This window comes from Chiloscyllium plagiosum, chromosome 31 (assembly GCF_004010195.1).
Source record: "Chiloscyllium plagiosum isolate BGI_BamShark_2017 chromosome 31, ASM401019v2, whole genome shotgun sequence".
NCBI lineage: Eukaryota > Metazoa > Chordata > Chondrichthyes > Orectolobiformes > Hemiscylliidae > Chiloscyllium > Chiloscyllium plagiosum.
This window is the reverse complement of record NC_057740.1, coordinates 22457917-22478725: the sequence shown is the minus strand read 5'-3', so window position 1 is coordinate 22478725 and position 20809 is coordinate 22457917. Positions and strand designations below refer to the sequence as shown.

At 39.4% G+C, this 20809-nt stretch overlaps 1 protein-coding gene across 1 annotated transcript in view; it reads left to right on the top strand.

The window, feature by feature from the left end:
- LOC122565046 (unconventional myosin-Vb-like) overlaps positions 1 to 20809 on the top strand; it is a 179232-nt gene that overhangs the window by 67818 nt on the left and 90605 nt on the right. Inside the window, exons 12-17 of the mRNA XM_043720677.1 lie at positions 3443 to 3583; positions 4973 to 5098; positions 6598 to 6681; positions 9165 to 9299; positions 12762 to 12859; positions 14413 to 14499. Of these exons, the coding sequence (XP_043576612.1) occupies positions 3443 to 3583; positions 4973 to 5098; positions 6598 to 6681; positions 9165 to 9299; positions 12762 to 12859; positions 14413 to 14499 (671 nt within the window). The remainder of the gene's footprint in view (positions 1 to 3442; positions 3584 to 4972; positions 5099 to 6597; positions 6682 to 9164; positions 9300 to 12761; positions 12860 to 14412; positions 14500 to 20809) is intronic.

Genomic DNA, 20809 nt, shown 5'->3' with positions numbered 1-20809 from the left:
GGATGAGTCCAATGGCCTGCATATCCTCGGTGGAGTGGGGGGGGGAGTTGAAATGCTGTGCCACAGGTTGGTTGGGTTGGTTCGTCCGGGTGGCCCAGAGGTGCTCTCTGAATCGCTCCGCAAGTAGGGGGCCTGTCTCCCCAATATAGAGGAGGCCACACCGGCTGCAGCGGATGCAGTAGATGATGTGGGTGGAGGTGCAGGTGAATCTGTGGCGGATATGGAAGTTTCCCTTGGGGCCTTGGAGAGAAGTGAGGGGGGAGGTGTGGGCGCAAGTGTTGCACCTCCTGCGGTTGCAAGGGAAGGTGCCGGGAGTGGAGGTTGGGTCGGTAGCTGGTGTGGATCTGACAAGGGAGTGGCGGAGGGAGTGGTCTGTACGGAAGGCTGGTAGGGGAGGGGAGGGAAATATATCCTTGGTGCTGGGGTCTGTTTGGAGGTGGCGGAAGTGACGGCGGATGATGCGCTGTACATGGAGATTGGTGGGGTGGTAGGTGAGGACCAGTGGGGTTCTGGCCTGGTGGCGGTTGGAGGGGCGGGGCTCAAGGGCGGAGGAGCGGGAAGTGGAGGAGATGCGGTGGAGGGCACCGTCGACCACGTCGGGGGGGAAATTGCGGTCCTTGAAGAAGGAGGCCGTGCACAAAGCCATGTTGACTATCCCGAATTGTCCTTGCCTTTCCAAATACATATCATGCTGTCCCTCAGGATTCCCTCCAACAACTTGCCCACCACCGAGGTCAGGCTCACTGGTCTATAGTTCCCTGGCTTGTCTTTACCACCCAAATCTTGGCAATGACCTTTTGAAGATTATAGGGAGTGATATTTAATGGAAGTGATGGGGAGTTTAGCAAAATTGATAAGTATGCTCTCATGCTGATTTTTGGGAGAATTGGTAGTTCTGAGCCTTTGCAAGAACATTGGATCCCAGGGATGGGATTTGTGTTTGCTTTCTTGTTCTTCACCATCTTCACCACAATTCCACTAGAGAACCTGCAGTGGATTAGAGCTGTACCACTGGGGGAATTGGGGATTGCTGCTGATAATGAGCCATTCAATGCCCAACTTTGATTAGCCCAGGCCAGGAGTGAGTAATAATGGGGAGGTGCACATAGATGGGCTGGCAACAAAGACGAGTGATTTTCACTGGGACACCACCTCGCTGGTGCATGAATCATACGGGGAAGGAAGCCTCCCCTCTCTAACTGTCCATCCCCAGAAACCCACAACAATCCTGACTGGCGCTTTCCTTTCTTCACTTCTAGAAGAATTTTGTGGTCCTCTTTGATAACTCTTCCCCCACCCCAATCAACTGAAAGTTCCCCTGAGTCAAGGTGTTTAAGACCCATCTCAGGGCTGGTATGAATTGTGAAAGGAAAAATGCTCTTGCAGTAAAAATGCTAAAATTTCATCACAAGGGCTCTATAGCCACTCGTGCATGTACCTAGTGCTCTGTTTACCATGTAATTTCCCTGCCATTTTTTCAATTATTTTTAACTGATCAACCACATTTTTAAATGTTATGGTCACTACCCTATTGGCCAATTTGTCAGTGTTCTGACTGCCCAAGGTCTATATAATTTGTTAGCGCACTAAGCAAAGGCAATAGTTAGAATTGCACTCATATTTAACTTGTATAGGAACGTGGTTAGGTCATTCTGCCCCTTGAGGTCATGGCTGATCTGTGATCTAACTCCACCATATCCATATCCCCTAATACCTTTATCAAAAATGTATCTATCTCTTAAAATTAACAACTTAACTTGCTTCTTCACAAAATGAATCATTTTCAAGCCTAGGTTTCATCAATTTTCTGAAGACCCAGGATATTGGCTCCAATGGATTTAAACTTAGGAGCCCATATTTACATTTGAGTCAGTGACAACTTTTGTTCTTTGATTAGCCAATTATGGCTACTTAGGGTCACAAGTTTCTGACTGACCATTTCAACCAATTACTCTTCCAAGCTCTCGTCCATCTTTTGCAATATTGAACTTTCACAACATTACGATTTTAATGGGGCAAGATACACTTTTTTGCCACTGTTATGTTCCAGTCTTATCATTTTTTCATGCTTGTCCAAGGATTGCAGTTCAATGTGCTCTCATTGAAGCTTCCATAGTGAGGATTCTGACATCACTGCTTCTCCAATTCCCTCCACTCTTTTTGTTTTAAAATATACCTCATTAACCAATCTATTATTTCTGTACCTCTCCTTTAACATCTCCCATTGTACATCTGAAAAGATTTTTACCCCATATTGTTAAATATATTGCTTCCCTTTTTAAAATTGTAAGTTCTACTTTTAGAGGTGGGGGGGGGAGAAGAGAAGGGGAACAGATGGTGCAAATGTTAAGACAACTGAATATTTATCAGCCAGGTAAAAGCTGATCTTTTTAGCTTTAAAGAAGCCCAAAGTAATTGTTCCACTGCCAGTCTACAGTTAATCAGCTGAATCTTGCAGCTTGAAGATGAAGTTGATGAATCTGATCATCTACTTGATTAATGTGATAACTTAAATTGCAAGTTGCTAATAGAGCAAGTGCTAGTAGTTGAGCACTGCAATGTTGATAGCTAAGCACGAACAGGAGAAGGCAGTTCTGTCCTTCAAGCCTGTTCCACCTTTGAATACAATCATTGGTCGTCTCCTCAGCTTTAACTCCATTTTCCTGCCTGCTCTCCACAACTTGTCAACTCCATTGCTAATTCAAAACCTGCTTGTCTCCTTAAATTTACTCCACATCAGAGTATCTGTCTAGCATTTTGGGGTAATGAATTCCACAGCTTTGTGACCTTTTTTTTTGTTGAGAATGATTCATGTGTTCCAAATTAAATACACTGTCAGATGTATTCAATAACCACTTGCTCCTATCCACACAGCCTCTTGAGATTATTTCTTCTGTATCCCTTAAAATTTTCATTTATATACGATTTGAAGTCCACCACAATGTCTCTTGAGCCTGCCACAATATTTAATAACATTGCATTAGGTGTACCCCAATAATATTTCAACTTGCTTCTTGAGGAACTGACTATATTTAGATTTTATTGTCACATGTACTCCAGTACAGTGAAAAGTGTATAATGTTGCCACGCAAGATCCCATCTTACCTACCTAGATACAAAGGAGGAGAAACAGATTTTAAAAATTACCTGCCTCAGATTCAAAGACACTGTTCCACAAAAGATGGTGGAAATAGAGGATTGCAAGTCTTTGAATCAGAGTAAAAAAAATTCTCCTCTGGCTTAAATGGGTAACCTCTCTTACCCTATAGGTTAGGGGAGATGGCTACTGTTGAACGTAATTGAAAGCACACCAATAAATGGCACTGATGCTATTTTAAGAATTCATTTGATGTCAAGTAGCTCTTATTAGTGGCTATGTATAATTGTACAGTCTAATCTTTGTCCATATGTGTAGAGTATTATCTGGATATTTTCTTTCCAGCATGTTTTCAAGCTAGAGCAGGAGGAGTACTTGGCTGAGGGTTTACCGTGGACACTTATTGATTACTATGACAATCAAGCTTGTATTGATGTTATAGAAGCAAAGCTGGGGGTCTTGGATCTTCTAGATGAAGAGTGTAAGGTAAGAATTAATGCATGATGTTCAGTAAATGGAAAGATGCACAATTTTAGTTTTAAATATTGACAACTGTGGACAATTATAGACAAGCTGTTGTATCACTACCTGGTTGGGGAGTGCAACCTGTAAATATAGAACACTGGTAAGAGTCTGAGTGACTATCTTCTTGATGAAGCAGAGGTGAGGACTTAAAAACAAAAGTTTAAAGCAACCTGAAATAATAAGCACCACACACTTAGTTTGAGATTTCTTTCTTTCCTGTAGTCACAAGCAGAGGAACATGGCCTTTTTTACAGGCATTGTTATCATATCTTCTGGTCAAATCTCCCCTGCTTTTGATGTTGACCACATGGAATTGCGTGTGCAATTCCATTGCAATCAGGAATAAGTTGCGAAGGTGGGAAATGAGATTTCATTAATTGATCTAGTTTTATAGTAGCATTGGAACTCCCACTCTCTTCTGAAAATCCTCCTCCCTCTGCCACTGGCCAGTCTGTCCTAGCTCACAGATTGAGTTATCCTTCAGGCAACAAGGGGGTTAAATATAGTAGTTGTGTTACTGTCAGGCCAAGCCTTTTGAGGCCATCAGTTGTAGATGTGCACAAAAAAAAATCTGCCACCGTTTTACTTGCAAAGAATCTCATTTCTTGAATTCTGAACCAAGTTGAAGTTTGGTTTTAGAAATCATCCAAGCTGATTTTAGAACGTGGTAACAGTGCGTATAAAAGCAAAATTCACAGATCTGTAATAAAACCAGGGCTGGAGCAACTCAACTGTCCATACCTGTAGGGAGAGAAAAAGACTTGATGTTTTAAGTCCCATGACTCGAAGATTCTTGGGACTCATCTTTTGGTAATTGTGCATGCTACTGCTCTGTTACTGGTTCAGAGAATTGCTTTTAAGTAAAGCAGCTCTAAATTACGAACCAAGATGAAAGGAAAGGGAAATTGATTACAAACAACGAAAGATGGAATAAAACTGAAAGAACTTGGGATACTGTAAATCGGACAAAAATAAAAGTTGCTGGAAAAGCTCAGCATGTCTGGCAGCATCTGTGGAGAGAATTCAGGGTTAATGTTTCAGGTTGAGTGACCCTTGCCCTGAACCATCCTGAGGAAGGGCCTGAAACATTAACTGCTTTCTCTCCATAGATGCTGCCGACCTGCTGAGCTTTTCTAGCAATTTTGTTTTTGTCAAAGTTGGAATAGTTTCTTTGTTTCAAAAGTGTCTAAACTTGTACTGATGGCTGTACTAAGTTTTTGAAAGTCAATACAATACCACTTTTTAAATCCTTGTATCATTTGACCTACTGAGGCATATTTTAATCCTGCTGGTTGATTTCTTTCCAGTAACTATTTGTGTTGGTCTGTGGGCATTTGTTTTTAAATTTAGATACTTAATGGAACAGATGAGAAGTGGGTTCAGAAATTATATGATCGTCATCTGCATACAAGTCATCACTTTCAGAAACCCAGGATGTCAAATTCTGCTTTCATTATTCTTCACTTTGCTGCTGATGTAGGTGATTTTGTTAAATTCTATAACAGAACTAATTATTTTATGCAGTTCATTTCTTGTTACAATCAATTAAATTTTTAAGAGTCATAAACAATTTTGGATATTGTTACAACCAGACCCTGGGCAAGGTTTCCTGTTTCATGGCTTCAGAATGGAAATCCCATACCACTAATGTTGTGGTGAGTAGGGATGAACTGGAACCCCTCCTGTATTCACCAAACCCTCGGTGGGGTTGCATTTTCCCTTTTTTTTTTTAAAAAAAAAAAAGAAAACAAAATCCCTTTTTGACTAGGTGTGGTGCATCTCTCTTCAGAATCCATAAAGCCACTTAACTTGGCTGTTTTTGTCTGTCAGACTATCTTTTTTTTTTCTTTTAAAAGACATTATTTGAATGGAGCTTAATGTTCACATTTCTTGGGAATTCAGACTCCTGGTCATGACAGAAGATGAAAGGAGCTGAAATTTCAAAGAATTTAAAGAAGCAAATCTCTTTAAATGTACTCCATGTCTACTTAACTCTTTTGAAGTTGACACTGTCTAAACCTTTTGAGGCCTGGCAGAAAACTGGTAATTTAGACATAGTTTAAATTTTCAGTTTTAAAATGTAAACACTATTTCAGTAGCAGTCTTGTACTCATGTTTTGAGTAACTTTTGCTGTATAAGGCAGGCACTACCTGAAAATGCCAATGAGATAAACCAGTAAGCTCCAACATATGAAGGATTGTCAATGTGGGTTCTGTGTTTTGGGGGTTGGGGTAGTTGAGTTGGCTGGTTTGTAATGCAGAGTGATGCCAACAGTGCAAGTTCAGTTCAGGCTGAGGTTGCCATGAAGGTTTCTCTTTCTCAACCTGTCCCTTTGCCTGAGGTATGGTCACCCTTAGATTAAACTCTCCACTGCCCCTCCCTGGAATTATGGTAAATTATTTATTTTTTACTTCAATTATTATTACCAAAGTTGAGAGAATGTTTCAGCAGTAGCAAACTTGAGTTTTAAGTGGAGTCTGAGCTCTTAAGATGTATTCCAAACATAATGTTATGAGCTATTAAGTAATAGATCTACTCCCTCTTCATAATTTGAGCTAAGTGTCGGTACACACTGTTGAACCTATCACCACTTCATATCAGTGGCTCAGAGTGATACTGGCAGAAACATTGGGGTCTATGAAACAAGCTTATCAGCCACCACCATCAACCCATGCCAATTAAAATAGTCTGCAGCATCTTTCCTACATCTAGTTGATTTAAGTTGGTGTAGTTTCATATCAGATAGAATTTTCCCAATTTCACTTTGTTTTTTTGCTTGGTGTGATGTTCTTCACCTTGAATGCTGCTTATCATCCAACAGTAAAATAAAAGTTGCCTGACTGAAGACCGCATCCTCTTTTTTTTTTTAAAGTGATGTGGGCTATGAATCAGACACTAAATGTCAGAAAGTGACTGGGTCAAGAAGATTTATTCAATGTTATATCTATAAAGAAGCTTATGAATCACCTCCTAGGTGCTGTATCAGTGTGAAGGATTTTTAGAGAAAAATAGAGACACAGTTTATGAAGAACCAATTAACATTTTGAAAGCAAGTAAGGTAAGCACTCTTGACCTAGTTCATGGAAGCGTTGCATTGTATTGTATTGAACCAGTTCCTGTGGGTCTGAATTGTAGCGTCTATTCTAGGTGGAATGGGATAGTCTCATTTCCAAAATGCAAAAATTTTGAAGCTTACATTCTCAAACATTGCTGATAAAATTTTCTGCTTACATCTGATTACATTTAGAATTTTTTTTAAGATTGTGGGTTTATAAATTTGATATCTAGCTTGATCTATTCACCAGGTTTCGACAATGTAAAGTAAATTTTTGCAATTCATACTGAAACTTGAAAATTTTCATTGATCCACAACTTGATAACATTTTCATAGATGTTTTGATCCACTTGTGAGCACTTTATATGTCTGTAAAGCTACATGTGAAATAATTGCCTGATTTTTTTTAAAAGTAAAATCTAATTGAATTGATGAAATGTAACAATAGGATTACGTGGCGGGTTCCTGATTCCTAGTTAAACATAACACCATACAAATTGTACGCAAAGGAATTCAACTGATTCATCGCGCATCTAGCTCTCCAACTAAGGGTATCTCTTCTAAATACATTTCTTGTTTCTCCTACTTTCTTGACTGGATGTTGTTAAGTGATTTTAAGTTTTACAACAAGACTAGGTCACTTTATTATGACTTCAACTTAAACAGGGTTTGTTGTAGTTGACTTCTCAGGTTATGAAGCCCTTACGAATTACAAAACTCTGCAGATTGTGAAAGGTAACCTTTTTTACAGTCTGCAGATTGGAGTATATCGTTTCAACTTTCATTACGAGATCAATGAGATTAAATTACAGTTAATGTGTCGGTAATCTTGCCTCTGAACAATGAAGGTAGTCCAGTTAGGTGTCTCTAGCTTTGAGAATTATTTTGGCTGTGTATTAATGTTGCACCTGTTTTCATGCAGCTCAGTGTAAATCAAATGGAAACTTTGCCAATTATACATTACAGCATGCTTTATTCCTTTGTGATCAAAGCCAGTTTTAACTTGGATTTGATAACCATGCACTAACACAAGCGGTTAGATTATGCAATTGGAGTCGGAGAGGTCCTAACTACACTTAATTTGAAGTTAACTAAAAATTACTGATAACGTGTTTCATGGTCATGATTTTCAATATAGATTTTAATCAAGAAATCAAAAATATGAATTTTAAAATTCCTGCCATATGTAAATGGACTCCATTCCTACAGTATAGTTCACTATTGATGCTTTGTTAGTGTGGATGAGAAATAGACAATAGATTGTCAACATATTCCACATACAAAGAATAACTCCTATAAAAGGATTGCACATAACAAAAATGGGAACAATAGATTTCCTTAATGGATTAAAACATTCTTGGTGGTTTGAAAAGTGAAGATGGGTGTGGGATGCTGGTAGATGTGGGGTGGTGGTGGTGTTGGGGGGGAAAGAAGAACACAATGACCAAAATGAAACATTTCACAAGAGTTTGGTTAGGCTTTTGAGAATATGGACAAAAAGGAAATGGTTTTAGAGAATTTTAATGACTGAAATTTCAGCTAATTGGAAGATAAGAACAAGTGTGTTGGGATCGGGTTTTGGAAATTTACAAATGTGACAAAACCTTTGGATTTTCAGATAAGTATTTTAAAGTTCATGCTTTGGTATATGAGCCTATGAAGCTTTTCTAGGTAACGGGTAACATGTAAATGGTTTTAGCTGAGCTGAATTTTGTAGGGTATTACAAGGGAGTGTGGAAGAGAACAGGGGAAATCTGAAATTGAGATTTTAGCATTGAAATGTTTTGTGTTTGTGTGGTATGTCAGAGATGAAATGTTAGTTACACATAGCTGCTATTGGATTTGAAGATTCCTTTTGAGGTCGATAGAAGCATTTAGTCATTGGGTTCTGTTCAAACAGACAACACAGGAGTTAGAGTTGAGCACAATTGCTAATGGATGGGAACTGAATGCTTTGCAGCTTACTGAAGAAAATTTATGGCTTATTCATAACTTTGGAGCTGGTCAGAACAGCAGGAACAAATGGATATTTAGCGTTTTTCTGTGCTGGCCTGTTTGTGGATATATTGCAAAGAGGCAGAAAGTAGATTCATAGAAGAAAGCATAGGATAAGTCATTGCAGGGAAAAGGCTTGTTGGAATATTGAAAAGGAATTGTAATTTAGCAGTGGAGGTCAGATGTAGTGGATAGTTAATTATATTGAGATTTGAGGAATAAAGGAGTATTGGATAAACTAGTGGCATTCAGTGAACCCCATTTGAGTGTACAAGGAATTAAGTAGAAAGTCTGTGTCTGGCAATGACTGGGTTTTTCTCATCATTGCTATGAGGTTGAGTTTGGAGAACTTATTGCAAGGCTGAACCTGTTTTAATGAGTAGAATTGGTCATAGATTACATTTTGGATAACAATGTTGTAAGCAAATAATTAGAAATCTGCCCTAATTCTCAATGTTGAGATTTTGTCATCTTGTTACTCGTTTCCAAAGTCTGAGCTGATTTCTGAGCTGTTCCATGATGGCGATACTTCTGCAAGAAGAGGTCAGATCTCCAATGTAACTTTAAAGTCTTTAAAAAAGGCCTTACCAGTGACCAGTGAGCACAGAAAAACAGTGGGATACCAGGTAATAAGCTTCATTTTCTAAAACAGAATATGCTTAGATTTTCAATGTTGGCCCTATAACAGTTGATGCAAATATTTTATTAACTTCATGTTTTGACAGCAAAAGTGCTGATATTAAAATTTCTCTCAGGACTGGTTTGATATTCAGCATTTCCTTTTGAAAAATAATAACATTTTAATGGTGCCTTCCACTAGCTCGACCAATCTAGAAATGTTTACATTACCTAGGATTTAAAAAAAATAAGATCTTTCCTGATTGTACAAAATCTAAAGCTCTAATTGAGCAGAACATGGTATAATGAGACATAGACCTAAAAGTTGTAATACAAATGTGTGAAAATCTCATTGCTCAAAGCTTTTGCCCAAACAATTCCAAAAAACTAAATGTCTCAAGGCTGGTTGCGGGGTGTGTAGTGGTGATCCCAGCTGATAGTAATACAAGGCAAGTGTGATCCTATAGTTGTTTTTGTAATTTAGTTTACTTTTATAGCGGTCAGTCACAGGTTGTTAATGTACTTTATAACAATGTGTGTAATCTATTACACAAAAAATGCTAACTGTTATAGAATAAAACTTATTTGAAAGTCTTATTAGAAATATCAGATAAGACTGAAGGTAAGAGGATCAGATTCTTATTCAAGCCTTACTTGAAGGATCGCCATTTCCAGTTTAAATTTCATTATAATTTCCTGGTTTGGAGGGTGCAGCTACAATTTGGTTTTATTTCTGGAAAACTTTTGTATTCGCTTGATGCTATTTAATTAATTATTCTTGACGCTATCAAAGCTTGCACACTTGACATTCAGCTTCCTTTTAAAAGCCTCCTCCTAAAGCAGTCTGGAGATTTCTCTCGCTTAAGCCACTCAGGACAATACTTCCCTGCCCTGACCACTTGAGACTGCACTCTGCTGTCTTTGAAGGATGTCTGCATACTTGCTGACCTAGATAGTACTATTTTTGTCTTTTCTGTCTCCCTAAGTCATAGAATGCATTGTTGTGTATTTTCTTTTTACCCTGATACAACAGTTTATAGGGCACTGAACTATTTATCATCTCTTGTTTTCCAAGCATAATTCAATCGCATGTAATCAAGTTTCCAGACAACCTGAAATCACTCAGACTCAGAAGCAAAACTAAAACAATGGGTGGGATTTTCTCATCCTGTAAATAACACGAGCAATGGTGATGGCTGGTGAAGTATAAAATGGAAAAAGAGATTTTTTGACAGGTCAAAAGTTTTGACTGGCTAGCTCGTGAGTGGCAAGGGTCCAAGTTGAGTGCATTAACACTTCCTTTATTACCAAATCTTGCCTCACTTCAACGAAGGCTTGCTGTTTTCCCAGGCAGTAGAGAGAATCATGGTGCAAATTCCCAGCATGAGTGGCTACCTGGCAGCTGCGGCTTGTTGACATCTCCATCTGGGCCAGCACTTCTCAACAACATGGCATGTTCCATGGGCAGTGACCACCTGCACCCTCTATCTAAATGTTGGCATGGCAAATTGCCAGCATAACTCTATCCTGCATTGAGTTATAGTACAGTGCAGTACTTCAGATCTGCCCTTTAGAACTCACTGAAACATTTCATTGTGTTGCCACTGCCAGGTCCTGTGCATAGCAGGTATCTAACATTGGCACAGGATACTTCATGGGGCTCTTGGCTTGTTTTCTTAGTAATCACTCATTTTGCATCTACTTGGATGCTTAAAGCAACTCTGATTTGCTTTGACTTTTTGTGCTTTGCTGCTTTCAGAGCTTGCGGTACTTCTGTCTGGACTTTCCTTTTAGTGTAGACAAAGCCAGGCAGTCTGTTGTTGACACATCATTGCCAGTAAACAACGCACCTGTACCAAGTGCTTTTAGCTTGTGGTAAAAATCTGCTTCAACCAAATGACACTATCTCAATGTTTAAGAGGAGTCTCCCTTGGTCATATCCAGGGGGACTGTTGTCAGGATGATCCACCACAGTAAGTCAAGGCATCAGCTAATACCTGTTCATGGAATGCAGTCAGTCACCCATTGATGTTCAGAATCTAGGTTTCTGTACTATTCCAGTCCAGGGAATGGGTCACCGTCAGCCCTGCAGGTGTTCCTCTAGGTTGTGAAGACAGTGTTGCCCCAAATGGTAACTTCAGGAGAAGCTGTGGTCTTCAGATGGTCCTGAGGATGGTCCTTTTTCTCCACCTTTTTTAACAGGGCCTCCAGGTCCCTGTCAGGAAAGTGGGGGTGCCAACTTTACTCTGGTAATTTCTGATGTAGTTTCCCCACACACTAGAACCTTGAAGGGCAATTTCCTGCAGAATCTGGACTGATGCCCAGCTGAGCTTTAAAACCTTCTCCAGTGGTGAAAAGGCCAGAAACTCCTGGTAGCAGTGAGCACTTTGCTGCTAGCTAGCGTGAGAACAGAGCCATGAAGGTAGGATGCATGTTTAATGCAACATAAAATTACATGAAAGAATGTACTAGAGTTCAGAGAAATGCCCTAATATTGATATTTGACCATGTTTTGGCTAAATTCAGCCCACATATAGTATCCTGTTCTTAATTCACTGTAGAAATACAATCAAGCCTAACTGTACATGTTCTGTCCACTTTAGAAACCGGAGAGCCAAATAATAATAGATCATGAGTCTTCATTACAGTGTAGTAAAATACATCAAGGGGCTAATGTGGTAGTCAGTCCAGAGCACAAAATGAAGTGATTTTGTTTTTTTCTGGCCAGAGAATTTAATTTGTAGCATTTTCCAGCACTCCTAGTTGTGCTACATGTGTCTTCACTACTGGAGTTGGAATTTCAGGTGTCTGAGGTCAGTGGTGTGATGTTGACCTTCTATTATGTAGGTGATGCACAGTGGGATAGAATGGGTGGATTAATGGGGATGAGTACTGGGTGGCTAACTGTGACCAATTGCTTTCTAATCTATAAGTTTCTATATTGAGTGCTCTAGTAAAACTGAATACTAAGAGGAGATTTAAATTTTAAATATAATCTGCTTTAAGGTGGTTAAGGAAATACTCCCTCTAGAGGGATTTGGGATGAAATTGATAATATTTATGGAGAAGTTAGTGAGTTCTCTTAATACAGTGCAGAAACCTATCTATGTTGCAGTGTGGTGGATATAAAGTTGGGGGTTGTGAATAACCAACAGCCAGTCTTGAAGCAATTTTACTCTACCTTTAACCCAATTTGAGTTTCAGAAACATCTATGTTGGTTCTGATTCTCTTGTTTTCCTTTCAGCTGTCCTCTATCACCACCAACCCTGCTTCTTGAAGTGATATTACAACTGTGCTTTTGTTTGGTTGTTTCAGAAATTTGCATAGACTTGTTGATGTGCTTACACGTTCTGTATGTTATCTACTATCACACTGTCTTATCGAGTTAGAGCTGACTACTTCAGACTAATCTATAGCACTTTAAGTGTTTACAAGTTACTGAGAAACGTGTGATGTTATTTTTCTGTAGTTTCGAGCATCACTTAATCGCCTAATGGAAACTTTGAATTCAACATCTTCTCACTATGTCCGCTGCCTAAAGCCAAATGATACAAAGGAACCGTTCTTGTGAGTAAATCTGCCGCTGCTGTTTTTCAATGTCAATAAGTGTAAGTGTGTTTTTGATTCTCTTGAGACAGGTGTGAAGTACATTTGCCACTAGATAGGTCAAATGGGCAAGATATGCAAAGCATATAATTCTACCCAAAAAAACCCCAGAAAAATGGTGCTTTAAAATGTTGCAGACAAAGATGTGCAGAGTTTGAGGGGGAAGTGCATAACAATTGACTTTAGCCTCATTCCACCACAATTTCTCAAGTTTTCTTTTGATCATTTAAAATAATGACCATGGATTCTGCTTCCATTGGGTTTTTCATTTTCATCCCAGGCTGTGCACAGCTTTGTCAAGAGAACTAAGGAATCTGTCAAGAGAAAGCTATGTGTAGGTTTGATTCTAACACTGTACAAATGAATAGGTTTTTAATGAGAGAGGATTCTATCAATGAAAATATTTGATTCCAATTTTACAAAAATGTTTTCACATTAAACATTTCAATCAGATCTACTCAATCCTTTTGCTCTGAACCATCTCCATACCTCTATTTATTTTGACTGTACCTAGTTGGTTGGTAATCTCTCTCTGGCTTGTGGCATGTTTTTCCCTTCTCTATTTTTTCCATTTGTGAAATGCCTTGATTTTTTTTTTTAAAATTGTGCCCTTATAAATACAAAATGGCTGGGACAACAACTTGGCAAATGTTTTGCTGTTGCTCCTCATGTTTTGTACTTTCTGGAGGATTTTTTATTGCATAAAGGATGGCTACAGCATCTTTTGTGGCATAATCATTATGGTAAATGCATCTAATACAGATTTCATTAAAGTCTCTTACTTTAAATACAAACATTTTAGTTCAAAAACAATGCCACTGTTCTCAGTACTAATATTGTTATAATTGAGTGCTGACTTTAAAACTGGAATTATACAACTGTAAATTTCACTTAATTTTGGGGGTATGGGTAAATGAAGATAAAGACCTGAGAATTAGTGATCAGTTTTAAGGTAAAATATTTACTATCTTTTTTTTTTTAAAGCTGTCAGTTTGCACCGCTTCCCTGCTTTTCCTTAATTAATTGAGGGCCCTGTACTTTTTAATTTATTCAAATATAATTTCTTCAGCTAAGGGTATCAGAAATCTTGATGATATGAAGAGAGGGGTTTCAGATGATGGAGTGGGTAGGAGTTGTGAAACTCGCGTTGTGATCTGGAATGCATTGCAGAAAGGAATATTCGGTAATGTTCAATATTGAGCTGGATAAATACCTGGGTTTGGGGTGGGGGGGTGGTGGAAGAGATAGAGCTGGGGCAATATGGAGAGTGGGATTAATTGGATACCTCCAAAAAATGGATCATCTGGATGGCAGCTACCTGTGTTAAATTTTAATGTGACTACTATCCCAGTTTCAGACAGTGTTGTAATGTTTGAAAGAAGCTGATGAATAACTAGCTTTAACTGCAAAATGTAGTAAAGCAATACAGTATGTTACTCAGGACTGAGTATTTGAGCTCTGCTTCACTTGTAGTTAAAGGCTATTGAGGTCAAAGTTTGGCATTTCTGCTGCAGGTTTAATCCAAAAAGAATGGTTCAACAATTAAGAGCCTCTGGTGTTATTGAAACAATCCGTCTCAGTGCTGCTGGGTATCCATCAAGGTAAGTATGAATTGCATTGAATGTGGTTCAAAGAGGACGGAGTGTTGAATTGTTGTTTTTTTTTGTCTTGAACACTATGTATGTGATGCTTTGCTCAGTACCTTGGGCAGTGCTTTCACTTGCCTAAATTCAATGTGCTGAGGAATTAAACCCCTTAAAACTAGAAGAAACTGCAACTATCATGTCTTTCCCACTTTCAAATACTAAGGTTATTGCTCCTCCAGGATAGATTTTAAGTAAGTAAGTGTCTGATAGTTAAATTAATATAGCAGCTACATTATATGCATTTGATAGTGGTCAACAATAGTTACTCTTCATGTGGACCATATTTTTCCCACAAATGTAAGTGAAGCTGTGCAACCTGTGGCTATCCAGCGGAGTTCAGGTACATGGTTAAGGGCAGATCTAAAAGATATGTCCAAGATATACTGCACTATGTTTGAAATTGTTGCATTTGTGCAGTAAATGCAAATTAAAGCTGACACTTCAGTTTTAGTACTTTTTTTTAAAATTAGGTGATTAATGTTTACTGTCAGTCATCCTTTGGCATTGAATTATTCAAAGTATGACCACTCCTTCCTCAAGAATAGAGCTGTTGGTTTAAAATTTAAAAAAAAAAATTCTTGTTTTGTGTCCCTGGTTTTGGATTGAATTCCCCCATTTGAATCTACAATTCCTACTTGATCGTCTGTGCTGTTGAATTTTACAATCGTATCTGATTAAGGGGGAACGCTGGGTTTGTTTGCATGGAATATTGTGGAAAGAGTTAAAGCAGGGGCAGGCTCATCAGAGGTTAGAGTATAGAAGGGGTCAGGAAGCTAACTTCAGAAACAGCAGATAAGGGGATAACTGAGAATGGGGTCAGTCAAAACAGGACTGAGGGTGTTGTACTTAAATGCAGTATATAAAACAAATGAGTTTGTAGCACAGATTGAAAATGGCAAATATAATGTTGTCGGTATCTCCGATTTGTGGCTGCAAGGTTTTCAGGGCTGGGAACTGAATATTGAAAGGATAGGTGGGAGGGTCACTGATCTTTCTAGTAAAAGATGACAGTAAATCAATAAGCAATTTTATAGGGCCAGGTGTAGAATCTGTGTGGGTAGAATTGAACCGCAAAGGAATAACTTCCCTGATGGGAGTTATATATAGGCTGCCTCGCAGTGGTCAGGATGTGGGGAAGAAAATAGAAAAGCTGTAAGAAAGACATTTGCAATAATCTTGGAGGCCTTCAGTATGTTGATAAACTGGGAAAATCAGGTTGTAGATTTTAAAGAAAATAAATTTGTGACATGTCTAAAAGATGGGAGGTCACGCCTGACCAATCTGTTAGAATTCCTTTGAGGAGGTAATGAGCAAGTTAGACAAAGGAGAATCAGTGGACGCAATCTATTTTGTGTCCCAGAAGGCCTATGACAAAGTGCAATACATGAGGCTGTTAAATGAGAGCAGGGCCTATAGTATTAGGTGTAAACAGTGACCTATGTAATGGCTTGAGATAAAAGAATAAGTTTTTTCAAGATAGCAGCCGGTGGCTAGTGGAGTTCTGCAAGGGTCAGTGTTTGGACCACAACTATTCAATGCTATACACAAATGATCTGGACATGGGAACTGAACACATTTTGAAATCTGCAGTATCCTTCATGTGTGAAATTTCAAGAATAGCCTAAAAGAAACATAGGAGACAAGGGTTTATTCAAACCTGGCTGAGTTTCACTTTTTTTAAATTTTAAAATGAAGATTTTTGACAGTGTTATTTATCTTGCATTGGTTTTGTGAACTTAAATTAAACTGGTCTGTTGACCACCTTGAGTCTGTTTTCTTTAAAACGCAATTATTTTAGTCCGTGAAAAGTAGAAGTTGGAAACAGTACATATTTCAATATCTTTTTTCATAAATAATGTGATCATTCAAACAAATTTTGATATGATAACTTCAAAAAAAAATGAAGTGGAAAGTCAAGTTTAAAAACATAACTTCCACTCGAAAACATGCATTTCTGCAATTCTATAGCTTTGTATATGAATAGGTTTGGTTCCCCCTTTATTACATTAGCCACCGATGCATTTACCAGAATTTGTAACCGATTGGAGTGTTAAACTAAAACATAATTTCAATGAATTTAAATTTTGTAGCTACAGGAGTTCGGTTCAATACCGGACTAAAGGGCTAACTTTGTTGTTTCAGTTTGAAACCTGGCAAATAGCATACTGTGGTGAGTAAATTTTTAAGGCAGTAGAAATACACCATATTTTCAAACTATTGGACTTGAAACCTACAGATTCTGTTTGGCCTGTCAGAAATTTCAGGACAATTGCTCTTTCAAGTACAGATATATCACCATTGTTCTGATGGAGTGATTCTTGACTTTGTAAACAAAGCTTTGGTATGAAAGCATTTGATGCTTTCCTGAAATTTATTTCATCTTTCAGAAGATTAGAATTCCAACAGTGTGGAAACGGGTCCTTTGGCCCAACATGATCCTCCGTGACACATTCATCTACCCTATATTTATCCCTGACTAATGCAGCTAATCTACACCTGTCTGAATACCATGGGCAATTCAGCATGACCAATTCACTCCACATCTTTGGACTGTGGGAGGAAACCGGAATAAACCCATGCAGACGCGGGGAGAATGTGCAAACTCCACACACTCGCCTATGGTTGGAATTGAACCCAGGTCCCGGGCGCTGTGAGGCGGCAGTGCTAACCACTGAACCACATACTCTAAAAATGAGCTTGTTGAAAAAAATACTTGTGTTAATAGCTGCTTAAATATTAATGTTTGCAAATTTCTGACTTTTGGTGAACCTTTGACAGGGGTCACTTGATTTTGTACATCTTACAAAATGTGTGCTAAAAGCTATAAATGTTATGGGTAATGCCAACAGTTGCTTGACAGATTTTCCACAAAGTGGATCTAGGTAGCGAGACTCTGGTGTTTTTATTGCTTGGTTTCTTTTCAATCTTCAAGCACTATATCAAGTTTAGAAAGTTACAGATGGGCAGTACTGAAGAAGACTGTGTTTGGTCCAATTCATCCATATCCAGACCATTTGCTAGTATTTGGCCCATATCTTCCTAAATCTTTCCTATTCATATAATACAGATGCCTTTTTTAAATGTTGTTGTACCAGCCTCCACTTCTGGCAGTTCATGCATACATGCACCACCCTCTGCGTGAAAAAGTTGCCCCTTAGGTCTCTTTCAAATTTTTTTCCCCCCCTCCCCCTCTATTTCTGTATTCCCTCATCTCTAAGAAAATACCTAGCCTATTTATCCTATCCATGCCCTGCATGATTTTATAAATCTCTAAGGTCACCCCTCAGCCTCAGAGGCTCCAAGGAAAATAGCCCCAGCCAATTCAACCTCTCCCTATAGTTGAAATCCTCCAACCCTGGCAACATCCTTGTAAATCTTTTCTGAACCCTTTCAAGTTTCACAACTTTCCGATAAGAAGGAAACCAGAATTGCACGCAATATTCCAACAGTGACCTAACCAATGTCCTGTACAGCTGCAACATGACCTCCCAACTCCTGTACTCAATACTCTGACCAGTAAAGGAAAGCATACCAAATGCTATTTTCACTATCCTACCTACCTGCAACTCCACTTTGAAGGAGCTATGACCCTGCACTCCAAGGTCTCTTTGTTCAGCAACACTCCCTAGGACCTTACCATTAAGTGTACAAGTCCTGCTAAGATTTGCTTTCCCAAAATGCAGCATCTCTCATTTATCTGAATTACCTCCATCTGCCACTTCTCAGCCCATTGGCCCATCTGATCAAGATCCTGTTGTAATCTGAGGCAAAGTCTTTTCCCCAGGATTGGGGAGTCCAGAACTAGAGGGCATAGGTTTAGGGTGAGAGGGAAAGATATAAAAGAGAGCTAAGGGGCAACATTTTCAGAGGGTGGTATGTGTATGGAATGAGCTGCCAGAGGAAGTGGTGGAGGCTGGTACAATTGCAACATTTAATAGGCATTTGGATAGGTATGGGAATAGGAAAAGTTTGGAGGGATATGGGCCAGGTGTTGGCAGGTGGGACTAGATTGGCTTGGGATATCTGGTCAGCATGGACGGGTTGGACCAAAGGGTCAGTTTCCATGCTGTACATCTGACTCTATACCTCTTACGTTCACGTCCAAAACATTTATATAAATGAAAAGCAGTGGGCACACCATTGGTCACAGGCCTCCAGTCTGAAAGGCAACCTCCACCAACACCATCTGTGTCTACCTTCGAGCCAGTTCTGTAGGCAAATGTCTAGTTCTCACTGCTACCTCTGCGCCAGGGACCTGGGTTCGATTCCACCCTGTGTGGAGTTTGCACATTCTCTAGTGGGATGGTATGGACATATGGGCCAAAGGGCCTGTTTCCACACTGTAGGGATTCCAATTCTAATTCCATGAGATCCAACTTTGCTGACCAGCCTACCATGAGGAACCTTGTCAGAAGCCTTGCAATCCATACAGATCACGTCCACTGCTCTGCCTTCTTCAATCCTGTTCGTTAGTACTTCAAAAACCTCAATCAAGTTTGTGAGACGTGATTTCCCATGCACAAAGCCATGCTGACTATCCCTAATCAGCACTTGCCTTTTCAAATACATTCCCTCCAAAAACTTGCCCACCACTGATCAGACACTCTGGTCTGATCAAGATCACATTGTAGTCTGAGGTAACCTCCTTTGCTGTCCATTACACCACCTACTTTGGTGTCATCTGCAAACTTGCTAATCATCATTCCTATGTTCAAATCCAAATCACTTATTTAAATGATGAAAAGGAGTGGACCAAGCACCAATCCTTATGGCACACTGCTGGTCACAAGCCTCTAGACTGAAAAGCAACCATCCACCACCACCCTTCTCCCTTCGAGCCACTTCTGTACCTAAATGGTTAGTTCTCCCTGTATTCCATGTGATCTAGCCTTGCTAACCCATCTACCATGAGGAACCTTGTCAAATGGCTTTCTGAAGTCCCTATAGATTCACGTCCACTGCTTTGCCCATATCAATCCATTTATTCATCTCTTCAAAAACTAACTCAAGTTAGTGAGGCATGGTTTCCTGTATACAAAGTCATATTGACTATCCCTAATCAGTCCTTGCCTTTCCAAATATATGTAAATTCTGTCCCTCCGGATTCCCTCCAACTTGCCACCACCGATGTCAGGCTCACTGGTCTATAATTCCCTGACTTGGCCTTGTCACCTTTCTTAAATAGCTCCACCACCCTAGCCAACCTCTAGTCTTCCAGCACCTCACTTGTGGCTATTGATGATACAAATATCTCCACAAGGGGCCCAACAATCACTTCCCTAACCTCCCACAGAGTTCTAGGGTACACCTGATCAGCTCCCAAGGATTTATGTACCTTTTGTGTTTTAAGATGTCCAGCACTGCCGCCTCCAGTAATATGGACGTTTTTCAAGATGTCAACATGTATTTCCCTACGTGCTAGACATTCCACGTCCTCCTCTACAGTAAACACTGATGCAACATATTATGTTCCCCCATCTCCTGTGGTTCCACAAAGGCCACCTTGCTGATCTTTTGAGGGGCCCTATTCTCTCCCTAGTTACCCTTTTGTCCTTTAATGCATTTGTAGAATTTCTTTGGATTCTACTTAACCCTCTCATGTCCCCTTTTTTGGCATCCAGATTTCCCTCTTAAGGATACTCCTACTGCCTTTGTACTTTAAGGATTCACTTGATTTCTGCTGTCTATCCCGGACATGTGCTTCCTCCTTTTTCTTAACCAAACCTTCGATTTCTCTAGTTATCTAGCATTTCCTACACCTAGCAGGTTTGCCCTTCCCCTTCACAAGAACATAGTGCCTCTGGACTTTTGTTATCTCATTTTTGAAGGCTTCCCACTTTCCAGCCATCCCTTTTTTTCCTCCAAACATTCATCCTCAATCAACTTTTGAAAGTACTTGCCTAATACTATCAAGTTGGCCTTACTTTTAGATCTGGTCTATTCTTTTCCATCACTATTTTAAAAATAGAATTATGGTCACTGGCCCCAAAATGTTCCCCCACTGACTCCTCAGTCACCTACCCTGCCTTATTTCCCATGATTAGGTCAAGTTTTGCAACTTGTCTAATAGATACATCCTAAGCACATAGTGAATTGGAAAATTTTCTTGTGCACGCTTAAATTCCTCTCCATCCAAGCCGCTAACACTGGCAGTCCCAGTCTGTTTGGAAAATTAAAATCCCCTACCATCACTGCCCTGTTATTCCTACAGACAACTGAGATCGCCTTACAAATATGTTTAAATGTTTAATTTCCTTCTGACTAC